Source organism: Equus caballus, chromosome 29, assembly GCF_041296265.1.
Source record: "Equus caballus isolate H_3958 breed thoroughbred chromosome 29, TB-T2T, whole genome shotgun sequence".
Lineage (NCBI taxonomy): Eukaryota > Metazoa > Chordata > Mammalia > Perissodactyla > Equidae > Equus > Equus caballus.
In genome coordinates, this window is record NC_091712.1 from 17,392,375 (window position 1) to 17,413,413 (window position 21,039).

General features: G+C 36.5%; 1 protein-coding gene across 21 annotated transcripts in view; it reads left to right on the plus strand.

Annotated features, from left to right (window-relative positions):
- Positions 1 to 21,039, plus strand: part of ARHGAP12 (Rho GTPase activating protein 12) — a 118,224-nt gene that overhangs the window by 51,866 nt on the left and 45,319 nt on the right. For 8 of the 21 annotated variants that reach the window (XM_070255467.1, XM_070255462.1, XM_070255465.1 and 5 more), the window contains 2 exons: positions 10,526 to 10,789; positions 18,664 to 18,744. In XM_070255467.1, the coding sequence (XP_070111568.1) occupies positions 10,526 to 10,789; positions 18,664 to 18,744 (345 nt within the window). Of the gene's footprint in view, positions 1 to 10,525; positions 10,790 to 17,168; positions 17,310 to 18,663; positions 18,745 to 21,039 lie in introns of all 21 variants that reach the window. The other 13 variants (XM_023632095.2, XM_023632093.2, XM_023632097.2 and 10 more) reach the window with 3 other exon arrangements.

The window sequence follows — 21,039 nt, forward strand, 5'->3', positions numbered from 1 at the left end:
TTTTTAATGTGGCTACTAGAAAGTTTTAAATTACCTACGCAGCTCCCATTATATTTGTGTTAATGCTGCTCTGGATGCACAGGAAACTTATGAATTCTGCTTTTGAGGAATAGAGGAGCATCTCAAAGAGAAAATGACCTTTGAACAGCACTTTATGGTTTTTATAGGTGTTTACTGGTTGGTGGTTGGGGACAGGATATCTCAGATAGACAGATACAGAAAAGATTTGAAAGTGATGGGAAGGGGGCAATAGCATGACATTAATAGAATTGTGCGTAACATGAGGGTTTTGGAGCAAAGAATGTAAAGAGAATGGCAATAAATGAGGCCGAAAAGATTGTTTGGGACTGGAGTGTTCAGATCCTTAAATTCTCTGCTGTGAAATTTGAATTTCTATAGTCAATGAAATATTCATTAATGTTTTTAAGCAGATCAGATTTGTGTCTTTAGGGAGTAACTGTTGGTACTGTGAAGGATCACTTGGACAAGGTGAAGAAATGGAGGCAGTTGACCCCCGTGGATGCTTGTAATCATTCAGCAAAAAAAGATGAAGAAGACCTCGACTTAGCTAGTTGTCTTGGGATAAGAGAGGAAGGAAGTCAAGATATTAGGAGGACGATTAGTCGAACTTTGTTGGGGTAAAGAGACACAAGATGACTGAGATTTCTGACTGAGTAGTTTATGATGCTATTAGTATTTGAACTGGTGAATATGCTAGGGTAGTGTGTTATGGGAAAAAGCTGAGACAGAGGATATAATGAGTTTGACCTATCTGTGGAGAACTCATGCTAGTAGGTCTTTCAAAATACATGTCTGTTATTTGGGGGTTGGTAGATGGGGGAGTGAGTTTGGTTTTATTGAAGGAGTAGATTAGGTAAGATTTCCCAAGGAGACTAAAACAGGAGTAGGGAAGTAATTTTAGTGTATGGATTTCATGATAGCTTCTTTAGTTATATAAAAGTAATTTTCATTCGGGAACATATTGAGTGCTTACTATGTATTGGTGCTATACTAGACACTCAAGACGAAGAGAGAAATCAGGCAAACATTGCTGCCTTAAAGATAATAAAGTTCTAGAGAGAAAGGCAGACAAGTAAATCTGGGATACATTGTAATAGGTACTATGACAAGCTACAGAATGGTAAGACTGTGGCAGAAGATGCATGTGAGGGCATAACAGAAAATGACACTGGAGAGTTGTGGGCTTCATCTTGAAGGGGAAATCTGTCTTTTGTTCCTTTTTGGCAAATCTTTCACCTATGATAAACTTGCTAATTGTACACACTCTCATGGCTGTGTATGTGTTAGTCCCTGGTACCCAGGGCTTTTCACTGTGATGTCTGCCAGCTCTTAGCTATCCACCCTCTAGGTACAGAGAGTCTTTACCCACCTGGGATTTTGGTTTATAGTATGGCACAGTTGCACTGTGGTCATTTGGGGTTGGTACTGCAGGTTGGTGTACAATGACTTCATCAGTATGTGTTTGAGTCTGGCTTCCTAGAAAAAAGCATTTGTCAGCCCTCACAGCTTTCCTACCTGGGATCTGCCTTATTATTGTCTGTGTTGGGAGAGAAGGCAGAAATGGTGACAGACCTATGAAGGTAAGGAAGGAGTTGTTCACGTTGTTGGCTAAGGTGATCAAAGGAGGGGAAGAGGACAGAGACAAGATGAAAGATGAGGGGCTAAGAAAGTTTGAGTGTCTGATTGTAAGGTATCCAAGCCTGTTGGAGTTGAGCAGCCTTGAGCTGCAGTAACTAGAAAACCACCTGGAGAAAAAACAGGAAAAGAATTTATTTACCATGAAAATAATCTCTCTCAAAGCTTTTCATAATACTCACTTCACTTAACTACCAATTGTGTTTCATTATTAAAAGGCTGCTTTTCGTTTCTTGGTGTTTCGTCAGCTAAGAATAGGAGGATTTTGAGTGTACTTGGAGTGCCCTTCACCACTTCTCTGGCTGACGTGGCCTCCTCCTGCTTTCCTGTACAGAGCCAGTTAAACCTGTGCTGTGACCCTTTCTGGAGCTCTGGGTCATACCCTCTTCTCCCTGTTCAGTGCTGCTTTGTGCTCCCACAGCATCCCATGCACACTTCTCTCTCCAGCATTAGTCATGTCATTGGAGTCGTCCTTCTGTTTACCTCTCTCTTCCTCTTTATTAGGCTGCTGGCCCTTAAGAACAGAGGCTATCTTATTTTCATCTCCTGCCCAGCTCATAATTAGTTCTTAGATGTTAGTCAAATAAGTAAGTAATAGAAAATGTCAGTTCACGCTGTAGACCTTGAAATCTTAATGCACCCATGCTTTTAGGTATGGACATTGGAATTTGTGAGTTTTGATATTTTAAAATTATTAAACAAAGGGTATTATGTTTTTTTCCTAAAAATTGGCTTTAAGCAGAAAGACTGTCTTTTGGAAAGTTAAATTGTTCAGTTAAAATTGATATGCAATTTTCAGTTGTGAAACTAAAACAAAATTTAGTCCTATTTTAACTGGATATTGGCTTGTTGACAGTTTTTTCTTTTTTGTCCTCTGTTATGCTGTTAACTGGCCCAAGGCTATAATAATTAGCAATTATGATAAAGCAGAGTTTAAGCAGGTAAATTACCAAAGGCACATAAATGGTTTTTTCCCCCACATGAATTAAAATAGAAATTAAAAAATAATTTAAATTCTGTTTTGGAGACTGATACTTTGGTAAATGTTTTTTGTTTTTTTCCCAATAAATCTAAATCACAGGTATGACTATAAGCTGCAGGGACTTATTTCGATTATTCAGTAATATAAATGTAATTCTGCATTTATAGTAAGGTATATATACCTTAAGTATTAATACTGAATAGCATATGCTAGTTAGGAAACAAGAGGTGCAAACATGCTCCTTAGTTAGTGTGTTTTCTGCCATTCTCCGAAGTTTGTTTTAGAAGCAGTTCTTAAACTAATGTCAAAGGTAAAAAGAGGACAAATCTCAATATTTTGGGTGAGGATTCAAGTACAATCCAAGTTTAAAGTTACCTTCTTATATATGGTTCCCCAATGTTTCCTTTTTGTGGATGGTGGAGGACTATTTTAGTCTACGTATAGGTAAAGTAGAACAGGCCAAGTCTTTTTTTAAATATGAAATTGGGTCATGTGCCGAGGTACTAATCCCAATTCAGTTATTAATTAATGACAGATAGGGCCCATAAAATTAACTTTCTTTATTCTCTTATTTTTTGTATGAAAAATCCACTTATTTTTGTTGGTGACAGTTCGTGAACAAGGTTGTTTGTTCAGTTTAAGTGCATAATACTTATCTTATAAACATTAGAAAACTAATTTTTATTTGATTCATATATTAGAAGTACAGCTTATTGCTTATTCTTTTAACTCCTTTTTCTTTGACTTATCTGCAGAAGAAGAAGCAACTGGTGGTATGAACTTCAGAATTGTCTTTAAGTATTTATGTTTTTTGTAATACAAATTTATGGGATCGGGGAACGAGTTTGCCCTAAGTCCATTCAGGAAGATTGAGTTTTATTAGTGTCTTCTGACCCTTAAAAATAGATTCTTGACTACCACCCCCACCATTCTCCACCCTCAGTAACTCTGGGATATGACCCAAGAATTTTAATAAGCACCTCCAGATAAGATATAGATGATCCATTGACCACCCCCAAAGAAACACTAGTTGATAATAGTGTTAATACTATTGCTGTCACTTTCATAAGTCCAGTGGACTAGGCGAGTGCCCCAGATTCTTATCCTGATCGAACTCTAAAGATACTAATTCTCATTGTAATAAAACTGGGAAATAAAGCACACAGAAAAAAAAATCATACATAATTCCATTATCCAGAGAAAATTGATAAGATTTTAGTTTGTTTTTCTCCATACTTTTGAATTTTTAGTTGGAAGTTCAGTTGGAAGTAGTTTTATGTTCTGCTTTTCTCATTAACCTTATAGCAGTTTTTTATCATGTTATTAGAAAATCATTCACAACGTTTTCAGTGCTTGTGTAGTATTGCCTCATATACTGGGTCATTATTTACTCAACCATTCCTCTGTTGTCGGATGTTTAGATTGTTTCCAATTTATTTCTGATAAATAACACTGGAATGAACATCTTTGTGGGAAAAATTTTTTTCTATATCTAGGATTTTTTTTTCCCTTTTATTCAGGGTCCTAAAAGTATTTTTTAAAAGCTTTTGAAACACCACCAAGCTGTTTTCCAAAAAGGTTCATCTAAAGTTACCAGCAGTGAAGTTGTTAGATTCCCCAGCATTGAGTGTGTGCTTTTAAAATATATATATATTTTTTTGGTTCAGTAGACAAAATGGTGTATAATTACTTAATCATCCCTTGTTGTAATTAATGTATGTTCTATGTATATGTAAAGATTAGTTTGATGTTTTATACTATTTTTCTACCAAGAATTTATATTTTCAAGAGTTCTTAAGGAAAATTGTTATTAATCTTTTGCAGAGGTTTGAGCAGTTGATAATAAACACGGACGGTTTCTTTTTGCAGAGATCAGAGTATTAACAAAAATACTGAGTTCTCTTCTGTTCTCTTTCCATGCACTTTGGAAGTTGAAGTTTATTTTAAGTATGAAGTTAATTCATTAAGAAAACAAAGTTCTTGCTTCTACTAGAATCGATTTCTAACAGCAGATGAACAACATTTCAAATGAACATCTGTCAAAAAATTTAACTAGTGGTCAGTAAGAATGTGAAATACTGGGGCTGGCCCCGTGGCCGAGTGGTTAAGTTCACATGCTCCGCTGCGGCGACCCAGGGTTCGGATCCTGGGTCATGGCACTGCTTGTCGGGTCACGTTGAGGCGGCGTCCCACATGCCACAACTAGAAGGACCCACAACTAAGATATACAACTCTCTACCGGGGGGGTTGGGGAGATAAAGCAGGAAAAAAAAAAAAGATTGACAACAGTTGTCAGCTCAGGTGCCAATCTTTAAAAAAAAAAAAAAAAGAGAATGTGAAATATTAAAATTTTTACCATTCATTCCTTGTCAGTAAACCTCTTCTAGCGCGCGCTCTCTCTCTCTCTCTCTCTCTCTCTCTCTCTCTATATTTTTTTAAGATTGGCACCTGAGCTAACAACTGTTGCCAGTCTTTTTTTTTTTTTTCCCTGCTTTATCTCCCCAACCCCTCCCCCCCCCAACCCCGGTAGAGAGTTGTATATCTTAGTTGCAGGTACTTCTAGTTGTGGGATGTGGGATGCCGCCCCAACGTGGCGTGATGAAAGGTGCCATGTCCGCGCCTAGGATCCGAACCCTGGGCCACTGCAGCGGAGCACGCGAACTTAACCACTCGGCCACGGAGCCGGCCCCTGTAGCTATATATTATTCTACTTAGAATTACTGTTAATCTCTTGATTTCAGACATCCCTCTCACTTCTGTTGCTTGGTTAATCGGTTTTGAAGAATACTAACAAAGTTTGAAGATTCTCGGTTTAAACAAATTAGGGACCATTCCCTTCTCCTTTTCTTCTCTTCACAATGTTTGCTACTTATGTAATTATTTTCCTTTCGTGTCTTATTCCCTTCGTTACTTTAAATAATAAATGTAAACTTTATCTCTGTCCTGTTGACTTATGGTGATTGCTAGGCTCTGTTTGGGTTTCCCCTCCCTGTGCTGATTTCTGGAAACCACCTCTAGGCAGAAAGCCTGGAAGTGATAGAGCCACCGCATTTGTTTCTTTCTTCTCACAGGGATCATAGTCCTGGCTGCTTGTTATGCAATGCCTGAAAATATGTGTTTCCTGAATTTTATGCACTTTTCTAGTTGTTTATGGCGGGAAGGTAATTTCAGATCCTCTTGGCTGGAAGCTGAGGTAAAATGGCCTCTTAATCGCTGAATCTAGTGATTGCTTCAGAGCCCTCATACTGAAGTATAGATTGATACTATCAGGTTCGCATTCTCTTGAAGTTTTCTTTTGAAAACTTTTAAATACCACCCTTTCTTGTAGATCTTCTACCTCTGACTTTCCTTTGTGACTCCTTTACTGACTCCTGTTATTTTGTCTGGTCTCTTAATTATATTAATTGCAATAATAATTATAATAACAATGAGAGTCACCATGCCAGACCCTGTGCTAACCTTATACCTGTATTCTCATTTTAATTGATAAAGCAACTGCTTCCAGGGTTCTCTTTTCTTCTGCCTCTCATTCTGTGGTCTCTCTTAAGTTATTGGCCCCACCTATATGCCAACAACTTTTACATTTCTATTTTTAGCCCTGATTTCTGCACTGAGTTCCCAGTCTGTGTATCTAACTGTCTATGAGCATTTCCACCTGGATTTTCAAAGGGCTTGTTTGTCAACCCCATACAGTCTAAATGGAACTCTTCTTTTCCTCCTATTCTTGACATTATTTGATCTGTGGTTAAAAACACACACAAACACGAGAAAAACTATGCTTCACATAAACAAACATAGAATCTGCATGTTAATTGAACCTTCTAATTTTTTTGAATCTGGCTCTGGTTCTGCAGCCCTGCTATCCTTGTCCTATTGCAACTCTCTTCTTCTGTCTCTTGTATTGTACCAACCTCTGAACTGATCTCTGCCTCTAGTTGTGTTCCTCTAAAATCAGTAATATTTTTAAATTTTAAATCGGAATGTACTTCCTGACTTAAAGTCTTCAGTAGTTCCCTAAGTGCTACTGGATAACATCTGTGCTTTTTAACATGACATAAAAGCTCTCCCTCTGCTGTCGTTTGTTTCTGCTTTGATCTTTCTCTGGCTGCTCCTTTTATCTGCTCTGAGTCAGCATCATTCCCTGACTCTACCATGCCTTTTTTTGTCAAACTTATGTTCTTGCTGTATCCCCAACTTTTACCTGGCTAACTCTCATTTATTTACTTCTAAGGCTTAGTCATTTGTTTCCAGGCCCTCTTCCTTTTTGCTCCCATAGTATCCATGTGTAGCTCTAGCATTGTGTCTGTTATGCATTTAAAAGATTTTTGTTTCTCTTTCTTTTACTATATTATGAGGTCCTAGAAGATGTTTTTTAATTCATATTGTAACCTTACCACCTAATTGGATACTTGACATTCATTTTCTTTTTAGATAGTTTCTGTCTTAAATGGTCACACAACTATCCATCCTTTTCCCCCAACTAGAAATATGGATATTTTCGTAGTTTCCTCTCTCTCTCTCTCTCTCTCTCTCTCTCTCGTGTAACCAGTTCCAAGTTCTTGAATTTTTGCTTTTAACTTTTGCGTATATGTTTGCATTCTTTTGTTCACATTTGTTTGTTCATTCAGCAAATTTCATTACATGCTACTGTGTGCTAGGGGGTGTACTAACTATACTGTGTGCTGACCACTGCATTGAATTTGTAGAATTTATGGACTAACTTTTGGAAAAGTAACATAGTTACAAAGTTCAGTTTTTCCATTTAGGAACAAAGGTTTATCTCTTCAAATATAATTTTAGGTACCTGAGGAAAATTTCATAAATATTCCTCATTTGCTTTTGTACATTTTTTAAAAAGCATATTTGTAAATGTTGAACAGTTCTTTTCCTATTGTGAATGAGAATTTTTTATTCTGTTACATTTTCCAATTTGTCATTGCTCTTGTATGGGAAACTGTTTAGATGATCCTGTATCTGGCCAACTTATCAAACTTCTTAGTAGTTTTCATGGACTTGGGTTTTTGGGTATTGGTTATGTCAATGACAGATATCAGCGTTTATTTTTCCTTCTAGATATTTATGAGTTTAATTCATTTTTCATATCTTAGTACATTGCTTAGGCCCTCCAGTACAATACTGGAAAACAGCAATTCTTGGCATCTTAGTATTATTCTTGACTTGAATGAAAATGCTTCTTATCAATGTCTTGCTAATATGTTTATTTTAAATAATAATTTTTAAAAGTCAGATTAAGGAGATGTCACTTATTTCTCACTCGCTAAGAGTTTGATCCTGAATCCAGGTGGGATTTTATTAAATGCTTTGTTGGTGTCTGTGGAGATGATCGTGTTAATCTGGTGAGTGTAAAGAATACAGTAAGAGATTTCCTAAAGACAGATGGACTTAACATTTCTCCTTTTCCCTGAGTTATTTAATACAGTGCTGGATTTGATTGCTAAGGTTTTATTTAGTATATTTTCATTTATATTCATAAGTGAGATTGGTTTATAGTTTTTTTTTCATTGAATTCTTCTCTGCTTTTATTTCAGAATTATGCTCACCTTATAAACTGTGTTGAAGCATTCCAGTTCTTTTGAATTGGAAAAACTGTTTAAATTTGACCTGTTTAAACCATAGGAATTAGTTGTTTCTTAACGATTACTAGAATTTGTCCATAAACATCATTTAGAAAATGGCTGTTTCTTGGCATCTTTATTTCTCTACGTCTAGTAAAGTATCAGGAGCAAAGTAGGAAGTTCTTTATCACTTGTTGAATAAATATTCTCTAGATGAGCTTCTGGGAAGTGATGTACTATATAGTATTGTTTTTTGTATTAACAGAGTTCATCTTAGTAGAGAAGCATTGTTATCCTGGCTAATTCACCAGAATGTGGAGTTGTTCTGAAAGAGACACACATGGAAATTTGTCTTAATGGATAGATTTTCTTCATAGAAAGATGCTGTTTGGGTAGTCTAAATTCAAAGCTACATTTTTAGGAAGACAGTCTAATTTGTGTCATTGAGTACAGTATTTTCCTAATTACCGAGTGTAAAGAGACCAAAAGTAACAATTTTACAAATGTATTCATGTTTTGGGTTATTTTTACTGTAAGAGAAGGCTTATTCTATGATTTAGATTCATGATAATTATTTTATAAGCAAACAATATTTTAGAAGTTAAAGTACTTTAATTTCAATAAAACTGACTCAGTGTATCCATCCATGTTTCCCTTTTTTCATTCAATTTTTAAAGCACTCATAAAACTCGAGGTACAGTATAGAAGTAATTGAATGTCTGACTATAACTGTAGGATTTATGTGGTAAAGCAGTAGTTCTCAGCTAGGGGCGGTTTTGTCCCTAGGGGACATTGGCAATGTCTGGAGACTTTCTAGTTGTCACAATGGGGGGATGCCACTATCATCTAGTGGGTAGCGACCAGAAATGCTAGTAAACATTCTACAGTATACAGGATAGCCCCCAAACAAGAAAGAATGGTCTGTCCTCAAATGTTAGTGGTGCTGAGGTTGAGAAACCCTATCATAAAAGGAAAGATATACACACAAATATGAACACGCAATACCAAAAGGTGTTCTCAGACATGGGCTTTTTCCCTTCAGCAACTAGAATTCTAACTTCATACGGTTTACACTCTCCTTATGCAAGGGGTGTGAAGAGTATTCTTTTTTTTTTTAAAGATTTTAGTTTTCCTTTTTCTCCCCAAAGCCCCGTGGTACGTAGATGTATATTTTTTTTAGTTGTGGGTCCTTCTAGTTGTGTCATGTGGGATGCCACCTCAGCATGGCCTGATGAGTGGTGCCATGTCCATGCCCAGGATCCGAACCGGCGAAACCCTGGGCTGTTGCAGCGGAGCACGTGAACTTAACCACTTGGCCACAGGGCCGGACAGAGTATTCTGTTCTTGACTGACATCTAGTGAGACATTTAAAAATAAAACGTAAAGCTTAGGTTGAGATTAAGCATGTAAATCAGAGAGTTACTGCTTATTCTTATTTTTCCACTGTTAGGAAATTCACAAATAGGAAACTAGGAAGAGACTAAAGGATTTGTTTGTGGTTACTGAGAAATTATAACTGAAAAAGAATAGAATGTAGTAAATTTTAAGCTGAAGTATATCTCCTTTATCTTTCACTTACATTCCTGATTTAATATTAGAGCTTAGAATATAAAATCTTTCATTTGATAGTTTATAAATGCAGAGTTACCCATGTGTAAGAGTTTTTATATTTTAAAAAATTGCCTAAAATCATAAAGTTTTAGAGCCAAAGGAGATGTAGGTGGTTTAATCCAATTCTCTCCTTTACAGAGATTAAAAAATTAATTTCAGAGAGAGAAAGTGATCTAATCCAATGTCATACAACTTGTTAATGCGAGATCTTAAACTAGAACCCATAGCTTCTGACTTCTAGTTGAGTATTCTTTCAGGGTGAGGGAAAGTTATTAAGCAAAGTTATTAAGCACTTTGGATTATTTGAAACTTTTATATTTTTTTCAAACTATGAATATTAAAACTGTTAAATTATTTCTTTAGAAAGACCATATACACCTGTTTGTCTGTTTTTAGATGAATTAGTAGAGATTAGCCCTGTGGCCAAGTGGTTAAGTTCATGTGCTCTGCAGGGTTTGCCAGTTTGGATCTTGGGCACGGACCTAGCACTGCTCATCAAGCCATGCTGAGGCGGTGTCCCATATAGCAGAACTAGAAGGACCTACAACTAGAATATACATCTATGTACGTGGGGGGCTTTGGGGAGAAGAAGAAGAAAAAAAATGAATTAGTGTGTATGTTTATAAATCTCATGTTTCATTTAATTTTAATGTGTTAATGTTATGCCAATTTAAACATGAATATTGCACATTTTTCACAGGCAACGACACCTCCAAATCAAGGACGGCCAGATTCTCCTGTCTACGCTAATCTGCAAGAGCTGAAAATATCCCAGTCTGCTCTCCCCCCGCTTCCTGGGAGCCCAGCAATTCAGATTAATGGAGAATGGGAAACTCATAAAGATAGTTCTGGGCGTTGTTATTACTATAACAGAGGAACACAGGAAAGAACTTGGAAACCACCTCGTTGGACTCGGGATACAAACATAAGCAAAGGAGATTCCCAGAGTCCAGGAGATCAAGAGGTATGAGTTGTGAAGGAGGCACCAGGGAGTGACCAAACTCGCTTCCCGTTGTTCAGAGGCGAAAGAAGTGAATAGGCTTGTTTCTTGGTATGGAAATGGTAGAACACTTGAAATCTCTAAGATACTAAATGTTCTTTCCAAGTTTTATTATATTAATGCTAGTTACTTCCTAATCTCTAATTAGTAGACAGTAGCTAACCTTATAGCACGCTTACTAGTTCCAGTATTAACTGGATTAAAGTTGCCTAGTGCTAGTGGTTTCCCTCGTGTGCTAGAAGGTACTAATTCAATCATTGTTATTGTCCAAGCAGTGACAATTTTTAGAAAAAGAAGGAAAGAAAATATTTGACATGACTTAGCCAAATAAATAAAAAATAAAAAACAAAGTTATTTAACTCATTAAAACAGACACTTTTCTCTGTTGGTTTGGTATGGCCAGCAAGATACTTCACGGTTTTTCTCAGTCAGAGGTACAAGATCACTTTGATTTATATCTAAGGGAAATAAGTATAAAATAATTCCTTTGCTGCAAATAGATCGTCCTTTCAGTCTGACAGTCCACTCTGAAATCATTATTTTCTCTAACAAGTGTTCGAATTCTCCCTTACCCCCCACCTCGGTTTCACTTCCCTCACACCTCTTAGAGGGCGGTGCAGCGATTTGGCCCACCATATTTTGAGAAACACTCATCTCACGTCTGAAGAGATTCCTGGGGACTGTTTAGATACGTAGGAGAAGCTTGAGTAGGATGGATAGAACAGAGTTAAATCCTGTGTTTTGATAGACAGGCCCCTGCATCTGCATAGGACACCCTGCTTTTATAGAAAGCAGCCGGCTGTACAATAAAAACAGAAATCCAGGGGCCGGCTCCATGGCCGAGTGGTTAAGTATGCGTGCTCTGCTGCGGCAGCCCAGGGTTCGGATCCTGGGCGCGGACATGGCACCGCTCGTCAGGCCACGCTGGGGAGGTGTCCCACATCCCACAACTAGAAGGACCTGCAACTAAGATATACAACTATGTATCAGGGGGGTTTGGGAAATAAAGCAGACAAAAAAAACCCACCAGAAATCCAGTTAGGTAGGAGCTGGAAAAACCAGGTAACACAGCCTGCATTTAGCAGAATCTGAAAAAGCTTTTTGTGGTTAATAACCCCTCTTCTTGTCCTATTTTTCAGTTATTTATAGCTTTGGTTTGGAGATAACTTGTACCTTAGTGTTCAAGAATGAGCTAGAGAATAGTGAGAGAAATTGTTCTTGTGTTACTATAGTAAGGAAAGTGTTAGGAACACTGAGTGGTAGATCTAGAAAGATTTGAAAATAAGTTGTCCTGTGTAGCAATAGCAAAGTCAAATCTAATAATTTGGGAGAATTAGGGAAAGGGCTGTATTATAGAATGATTTAAAGGAATTCAGAGTGCCCATGGGAACTTTTAACGTTTCTTAGCTTTCCATTTCAATAAATAGATGAGAGTTATTTGTATATCAGAGTCTCAGCTTATACTAGTAGTCTTTGCACAGGTTTTATAAAAACAAATAGTTATTTCCAAAGTGGCTGAAGGATAACTTCCAGTAACTTCTTGAGAAAGGTCGCACATGGGAGGTTAAATTGAGATTTTTGTATGTGAAAATGTCTGTATTCTGCTCTCATATTTCATTGATAGTTTGCCTGAGTATAAAATTCTAGGTTAGAAATAATTTTTTCTCACAGTTGTAAGATATTTTGAACTTTGCTCTATGGCAACCTGGGTCACCTGGTTTGTGGGGAGTCTCCAATGTTAGAACCATTAGGCCTTCCTTTTAGACTATTCAGTCTCCACAGCAGTCTTAAAATCTTCTGCCTAGAGAGTCAGGGCTGCCAGGGTCTTGGTAGTTGGCATTCAGTTTGTGTATCGTTCTTTGGTCTGCCCTCTTTCTGTGTGATACCCATGTCCCAACTGTGCCTCTTATCTCCCAACTCAGAATCTTCCTGTCTTCCCTCTTGAGAGGGAGTAAATCCCTGTACTTCTGCTGGGTAAGGGAGGGGCACACACCTAGCAGCCACACATGAAGAAGGAGATCCTGGTGATTTTAGTACCCTTGCCTTCACCTGGGGGCTCCAGGAGTACCTAACAGTTAGTTCCTGAGCCGTTTGAAAATTGTGCTCTGTAAATTTGTTGGATTTCATCTTTTCAACTCCACATCTACCCCACCAGTTAAGATTCTGCTTTCTTTGTGGATAATTTCACTTTTTGTTCATCTGCTTCTTAGCTCCACAGTTTTATGAGTATTGTTTCTTCTTGTGTTCTCCCTTTTCTTGAGGGGTTAGGTCTTTTTAAGATATTTCAGTGCTTTTATTTTAGTGGGGTTTGAGAGGGAGCAAGTGTTCACTCTTCCATCTTAACTCAGAAGCTTATTATTTTGGCAGTTACCCTAGAACAGTGGTTCTCAGCCAGTAACAGTTTTGCCTCCTGGTGGGCATTAGACAATGTCTGGAGAGATTTTTGGTTGTTACAACTGGGGGAGCACTACTGGTGTCTAGTGGGTAGAGGCCAGAGAGGCTGTCAAACATCCTGTGATACACAGACAGCTCCCACATTGAAGAATTATCCGGCCTTAGGTGTCCATAGTGCTGCTGTTGAGAAACTCGGCCTTAGAAATTTTGACGTGCATACTTAGAAAGTCTAAAGTTAATTGGTATCTTCTTGCTCCTTAAAGCGGTACAAGAACTATACACGCTGTTGTGCTATTGTTGTCTTATATTTTGTTTCTATTTTTAGCCCTCTTATTGTTGTACAAGGTGACTCTAAAAGTTAATCCTCATATTTACCACTTTGTTTTCTCACATTTCTTTATGTAGATTAGATTATCTTGGATAAATTTTCTCTTGTCTAAAGTACATAGTTTTAAATTTCCTTAGTGTGGATCTGTTAGTGATAGAATCAGATTTTTTGTTTGTCTGGAAATGCAGTTATTTTGTCCTTATTTTTGAAGAGTATCTTTACTGGGTGTACAGTTCGAAGTTGATTGTTCACCTGTTTGTTTTTTCCTAGTTCATTGAAGATTTCATTCTCTGTTTTCAGGCTTCCATTGTTGATGTTGGAAATTCACTTGTCATTCCTTTAAGAGCAGCCTGTCTCTTCTTGCTGGCAGCTTTAAAGATCTTGTATCTCTGCTTTCACTATGAGGTAACTAGGTGAAGGTATCTTTTTTTTGTTTCCTGCCAGGGCTTTGTTGGGACTCCTGAATTTAGGGAGTCCTGTCTGATCAGGTCTGGAAAATTCTTAGTCATTGTCTATATATAGCTTCTGTCCCATTTTCTCTTTCCTCTCATTCTGGAACTTTGATTAGATGACTGCTTAATCCCCTTACTCTGTTTGTCATGGCTCTTGATTTCCCGTATACTTTTAAATTTTCTCTCTGTGTCTCTTCCTGCTTCATTCTCAGTCATTTTCAGATCTAGCTCCTGTTCACTATTTTTCTCTTCAGGTACATCTTTATGTGATATTAAACCAGTCCTTGAATTTAAAAAATGTTATTTTTTTATTTGTTTGGAGGAGCTTCCCCATCTTATTCCTTTGAAAAGTTTTAGACCTGCAAAAAAAAATGGAAAGAATAGTAGAGTGAGCATCCATATACCAGATGTCCTTCATCTAGATTCATCAGTTGTTAACATTTTGCCACATTTACTTTATTTCTCTATCCCTCCTTCCACCTCTTTACCCTCCAATAATTTTTTCTGAACCGTTTGGAGGAGACAGCATAAGATTTTATTCTCTGAATGTAAGGACATTTTTCAGCAAAACCAATTTTTTTGGTGAAAAACAGATTTATCATAGCCAACAAATTTAATATTGGTATATTATTTAATACATAGTTAATATTCAGTGTTTCTCACTTGTCAAGTAATATCCTTTATAGTTTTTCCTGCAGTGGAGCATCCAGCGAGGGATCATGTATTGCATTTATTTGTCATGTTTTTCTTTAGCTTTATTTTATATTTTATTTTTGATAATTCCAGTATATAAAGTCTTTGAGAGTCTCATTATGTTGTCTGTTTTTCTTGTCTCTCACTCATGGTGTTTTGTTGCACATCTTTTGTGTGTCTCAGTATGTGTTTTAATGTGAGATGATAGTTCTTGAAAATTCGTATATAGGAAGTCTTTAATGCTGGGGTTGAAAGTTTATTCCTTCAGAGAGGATGTGCTTTGTTTCTGCCAGGTGCCTAGGGAATATCTGTAACTAAATTTTCAGTTTTTATAGGCCACCTAAGTAGTAGTAAGTTGGATTGCATAAAGACTTGCTTGTAGTTGGGGATTCCTCCAGTTTCCCCCAATTTTTTGTGAAGATTCCTGTGATTTCCCTAGTGTGGAATAAAGGGACGAGATTTGTTTCTGGTTCACCCATAAGCTGTGGGTATAATTCTTTGGCCTCCCAGTTCTTTATTGTGGGGTATCCTTTTACACTCCCTGCCTTTGATGGTCCTGAGTCCCGTTCCCCAGTGCTTCTGCATGGCCTCGAAAACTAATGTTCTAGTTCGGGGTTTGGCAACTATCTTCAAAGAGAAGGCTGGTCTTTTTATTCTACTTATCTTTCTGGATTCTTATTTCTACTTAGTTTTTGACCTCTCAGTATTTCTTAACTAACTTCTTGCTGCTTGATGATTTTTAAAAAAATTTTATGTAATATTTTAAACTGCTTTCATCTGGGCGATCAGTTGGGTACCTACCTGTCATTCTTCTATAAATGGAACATCTAGGTGGCCTCCTCATCTTTCTACTAGGCTATGTTTGCTACAGAATATTTACCCCGAAGTCGCTGGGCCAAGTGTCCTGCTGAATGGAGTTATTTAGTATAGAACAGTTAACATTTGGAGAATGCTTACCAAAATAATCTTAATTTTTGTTTGTCCTTAGACATCTCTTTTCTAGCAGTAAATATTAAGATCTTAAAGCTGCTCTTGGTTCTATAGTGTAAGAAAACATGTTGAGGTACTGGAGGGTTACTTTTCATGGTAGAAGTGAACATTTTACTGCACAAAAATTAGGAAATTATGGTGAGCATTTTGTCAACTAGAAAGTTGAGTTTATGAAAAACATGATTTAGTGACTTTCTTAAATTAATTTTGCTAATTAGATTGCATTCTTTTACTGTGCTTCTAACAGACTTTATTGCACTTCTCCATCATGAGCTTACACTTTAAGTGGTCTCAATTAAGTAAAAATTAATCCTAATTTTTGATTTAGGTTGTCCATTTTCTAAAAACATTACCGTTCTGAAACATATACAGCTCAGTTTATGCAAGGCTTCTGCAAAGTTGTCTATGTCAGTTTTTGTGAACATATTAATATTAGGATATTTATGTCAAGTTACTTCTACAACATTGAGAATCTAAATATCTTAGTGTTTTAGACCAAATTACAATGGTAGAAAATATATCTGATTAAGATTTAATTGCAGAAACTATTTTACCTGTAAGTGATCCTGGAAGGGTCATTTGCACATGAGAGTTAACCTAGTGGATATTGGTTGAATGAATGAAGTTTAAGTGCAGTAAGCAAATTGCTACTTAGTCACATGGTGCCTCTTGTTTGAAAAAACAGAAATGGTTAAATTTTCTCCATCTTCTAATTTGCTTCTCTTAAATGTCTGGAGTTTATCGTTTTTGTTTTTTTTTTTTAAAGGAAACGATACCTTAATTATTTCCACAATGAATTTCTTAATCTCTCTGTATTGTGTTTGAATTTTCTCAATAATATTTTTTCTTGTTTTGAAGTTTAGTTTCCGACAGTCTTTAATAAGCACTTGGTTGGGTGAGTTAGGAAAATTTGCCAATAAATTAGGACATAAAATATAGTGTTACAAAGCTAGTGTCTTTTTCTCTCCTTGCCATCCCACACACTTTCACAAAAGAGTTCAAGATATATTTATTGAGCATTCTTGTTTGCCAGAAATTTGGTTAGGAACTTGTGAGATAGAGATGAGTGAGAATTTTCAAGATTCTCAGTCTGATGAAGTACCCCATCCGCTACTTTGGTTACACATAGGCATGTGTACGCATACACACTCCTGTCATTTTCTAACCTGATTTCAGTTTAAAAGCAGCTAGAAAAAGCAGCATTAAATAGAAAGTAACATTTTATCTGTCTGAAACATTGTTTTCAATTTTATTATGATGAATTTCTCTAGGGTTGCATTAATGTGATAAAATAACTATTATTAATTTCACCTCACCACTTACAATGTACCATTTAAAAGACTAAACAATGTTTTGAAGATTAAATACTCAAATATATTCCAGATATCTGGTACTAATACCCAAATAAAGTCTATCGCTTAGATTTTCAACTACTGTGTATATATATGCAAAGAAGAAAAATCCTTATGTTTCTGACTGTTTATAGCTTCTTTCATCAGAAGAAAACTACCACAGCATTTGTTACAGCCAGTCAGATAGTCAGTGTGGTTCTCCTCCAAAGGGTTGGTCAGAAGAGTTGGATGAACGTGGGCATACCTTATATACCAGTGACTATACTAATGAAAAGGTACCTTTTTTTTCTCATCTAGTGTTCTTGGCAGAATCCTCTCATAAAACAGTTGTGTACTGAAGTTTTAGTAGTAAAAAACTCATGAAGATATTCTTTATTGTAATTCTATAATCATGACAATTGACAAATGAAAACTCAGTATAGCTACTGATTCATGGGTTTAAACTGCTTACAGTGATACTGATTCTTGTAGTGTTGAAACCCATTTAAGATAGACCTTTTAAAGAGTATACCTACTGAGTATCATTCTGTTTAGACTTCTTCAATAAATGTATTTCTTTATATTTTTCTTGGTGAATAGTTTTCTGAACATGCCATTATGATATACCACTTCACTTCCTGTATTCCTTTTTCTTTTATAACCAAGTTATGTAAAACAAAAACCATGAATCTAGTATGTTGTGATTAATTAATTAGTTTGGGAATACACATTGAAATTTTATGTGTATTATATCTGGTATCATCAGAGAAGGTAACTGCTTGGTTGTGCTAGTTTAGAGAATAGATCCTTGGAAATAAATGGAGGTAGGTTTTTACCCCTCATTCCTGCTTTAATTATTAGACATTAGAACATTAGGGAACAGTAGTTTTCATTTATTTCACAATCAAGATCACATGTTTATATTACCAATACTTATTCTTTTTCTCCTCATATTCCCTATGTTATCTTATGTGAAGTTTTGTTGTTATTTAAATCATATTGAGTAAGATGTGTCGGCTATAGGAGGTAACTCCTAAGGGTTTGCATAAAGTTTGGCTTAAATTGTTCAGTAGTTTTATACTTAAAGATTGAAAAAAGTTTTCCTTTTGTTAGAGTGTGGCCCTGTGTCCGCTGCGTGTATGTGCGTCTGTGTATCTTTGTTCTCTGTTTCTTGTTATGTTGTTAGAGTGTGGCCCTGTGTCCGCTGCGTGTATGTGCGTCTGTGTATCTTTGTTCTGTGTTTCCTGTTATGTTGTTAGCGTGTGGCCCTGTGTCCGCTGCGTGTATGTGCGTCTGTGTATCTTTGTTCTGTGTTTCCTGTTATGTTGTTAGAGTGTGGCCCTGTGTCCGCTTGTGTATGTGCATCTATGTATCTTTGTTCTGTGTTTCCTATTATGTTGTTAAGTGGTGCTTGAATCACTAGCTTGACATTGGAAGAAAGAGAAAATGAGTTCACATTTAATATTTTTACTTATTCTCACCAAACTTAAAATGCAAGTCTGTTACTATAAATTTGTTGAATTTCTTTTGCAGTATTCTTGAGCAAGTAGAATAAGGTTTATAAGAACAATATCTAATATCTCTGGTTGTATAAGCCTTAAAGTCACTTTTATTTAAATTTAAAATATTACACCTGTTTTGTTTTTATAGTGGCTCAAGCATGTTGATGATCAAGGTAGACAGTATTACTACAGTGCAGATGGATCTCGGTCGGAATGGGAATTGCCAAAGGTAACAAACCTTAACACTGAATTTCTATTTAAAAATAGTAGATGGAAGGGCTGGCCAGGTGGTGCAGCGGGTAAGTATGGACGTTCCACTTTGGCAGCCCGGGGTTTGCCAGTTCTGATCCCGGGTGCGGCCATGGCACCGCTTGGCAAGCCATGCTGTGGTAGGCGTCCCACATATAAAGTAGAGGAAGATGGCCATGAATGCTAGCTCAGGGCCAGTCTTCCTCAACAAAAAGAGGAGGATTGGCGGCAGATGTTAGCTCAGGGCTAATCTTCCTCAAAAAAACATAAGAAAAAAGAAATTTATCTTCTTCCTGAAGTAAGTTAATTTAAAGAAAAATATTAGTATAAAGAGATGGATATCATGTATCTAGAAAAAAATCACTAGGTATTACTAAATTGACTGAAGATTGGGAGACACTAATCTAGTAAACTGGTGCTAAAAGTGGCAGGAACCACTTTCATCTGACTTTTAATTATTTTATGAAATTGTAAGGCTTGATACTAGTAGAGTAAGATGTACAGCCTTTATGTGACTTCTAAGAACACACTTGCAAATCTGTATTGAGGCAGTAGCAGAAGAGCTCCGTTATAACTCTGACAGCTTTTAAAATGTTAAGATCTCAAGGAAGAATGTAGGTTGCTATAATGGAAATTTGGCGGGAGTGGCGTCTGGGCATAAAGGAATACTGGTTCTTTTGGTTAATTTGGCTATCGAGTACAGCCTCAGAATTTTCTGGTAGTTAAAAAAGCCTTGTCAAATCTTCAAATAAGCATTTTTGATTCTTTATCACACAGTTTATGTAGGTACTTTCTCTTTTGCCCAGCTCAGCAGAAAACACTATTTCATATTTTTAGCCACTTTGTTTTTTAAATTAATACTTCCTAAATGAGAAGTCGTATTAAAATTTACATTTGGATAATATGATTGTTTTTTTAAAATACGACTTGCAACTTAAACATGTTAGTATTAATGAAGATAATTTTTATATTTCAATTACAAAAACTTCCATATGCGAAGTGTTATGAAAATATTATCACATAGTGGGTTTTTTTTTAATGACTTTACTTTTGAGAGTAATTGAGAGGAAGGTACAGAGAGATCTCCCTGCCCCCACACATGCATACCCTCCCCCATTATCAACATCACTCACCAGCGTGGTAATTTTTTTTTTTTAACCGAGCGTGACCTGCACTGACGCATCGTAATCACCCAGAGTCCATGGTCTACCTTAGGCTTCACTATTGGTGTTGTACATTTTGTGGGTTTGGACAAAAGTATAATGACATATATCTGTCATTATAGTATCGTACAGAGTATTTTCACTACCCTCAAAATCCTGTCCTCTCCCTGTTCACCCCTTCCCCTCTTCCCTGGCAACCACTCATCTTTTGATTGTCTCCAAAGTTTTTCTCATGTTGTTTTACTTAATCATGAAATAATATCAGGAATGAAGAAAGATCCAAATAAAAATATATCTAAAAGTGCCATAAATTCCTCCTCACGTATTTCAGTGTTGGAAGTTTTATATCATTTAAAATTATGAAGTGCAATTCAGTAAAGCATTTGTGGGTCTTTTTCATTTTTCATCATTATTAGTTTGTACTTTTGGAATCTGATTCTGAAGGTAAAACCACATTTACCTTTTAAACTTCAAAGTTATGCCAACCACTCAGAACTCTATAATAGTCTTATTTTATGAACTATAGCATAGCAATTGAGTGATTTCTCTAGCGACAGTTTGGGTTCTTTATGTTTGTGTGTGTTTCACAAAAAACTGAACATGAGGGGCTGGCCCGGTGGCACAGCGGTTAAGTGCGGACGTTCCACTTTGGTGGCCTGGGGTTCGCTGGTTCGGGTTCTGGGTTGCAGACATGACACTGCTTGGCAGGCCATGCTGTGGTAGGCATCCCACATATAAAGTGGAGGATGATGGGCATGGATGTTACCTCAGGGCCAGTCTTCCTCAGAAAAAAGAGGAGGATTGGCAGCAGTTAGCTCAGGGCTAATCTTCTTCAAAAAAAAAACCACAAAAAACTGAACATGAAATGGCCTAACTTTATTTTCCTAATTTAATTGTCTCTCAATAAAACTCAAAAATGGAAAAATAATATTCTAAGCTTAATATAGCTGTTATTAGGATAGTATAATACAACTCTTACCACCTTTTGGGAGAAAAGGGTATACATAATAAGATTAACAGTATTTCTGTTTTGTAAATGTACTAGAAAGAAGTTAGAGAATATATCAAGTATTATTTTTCAAAACTAGATACCATTTATAAAAACAATCATA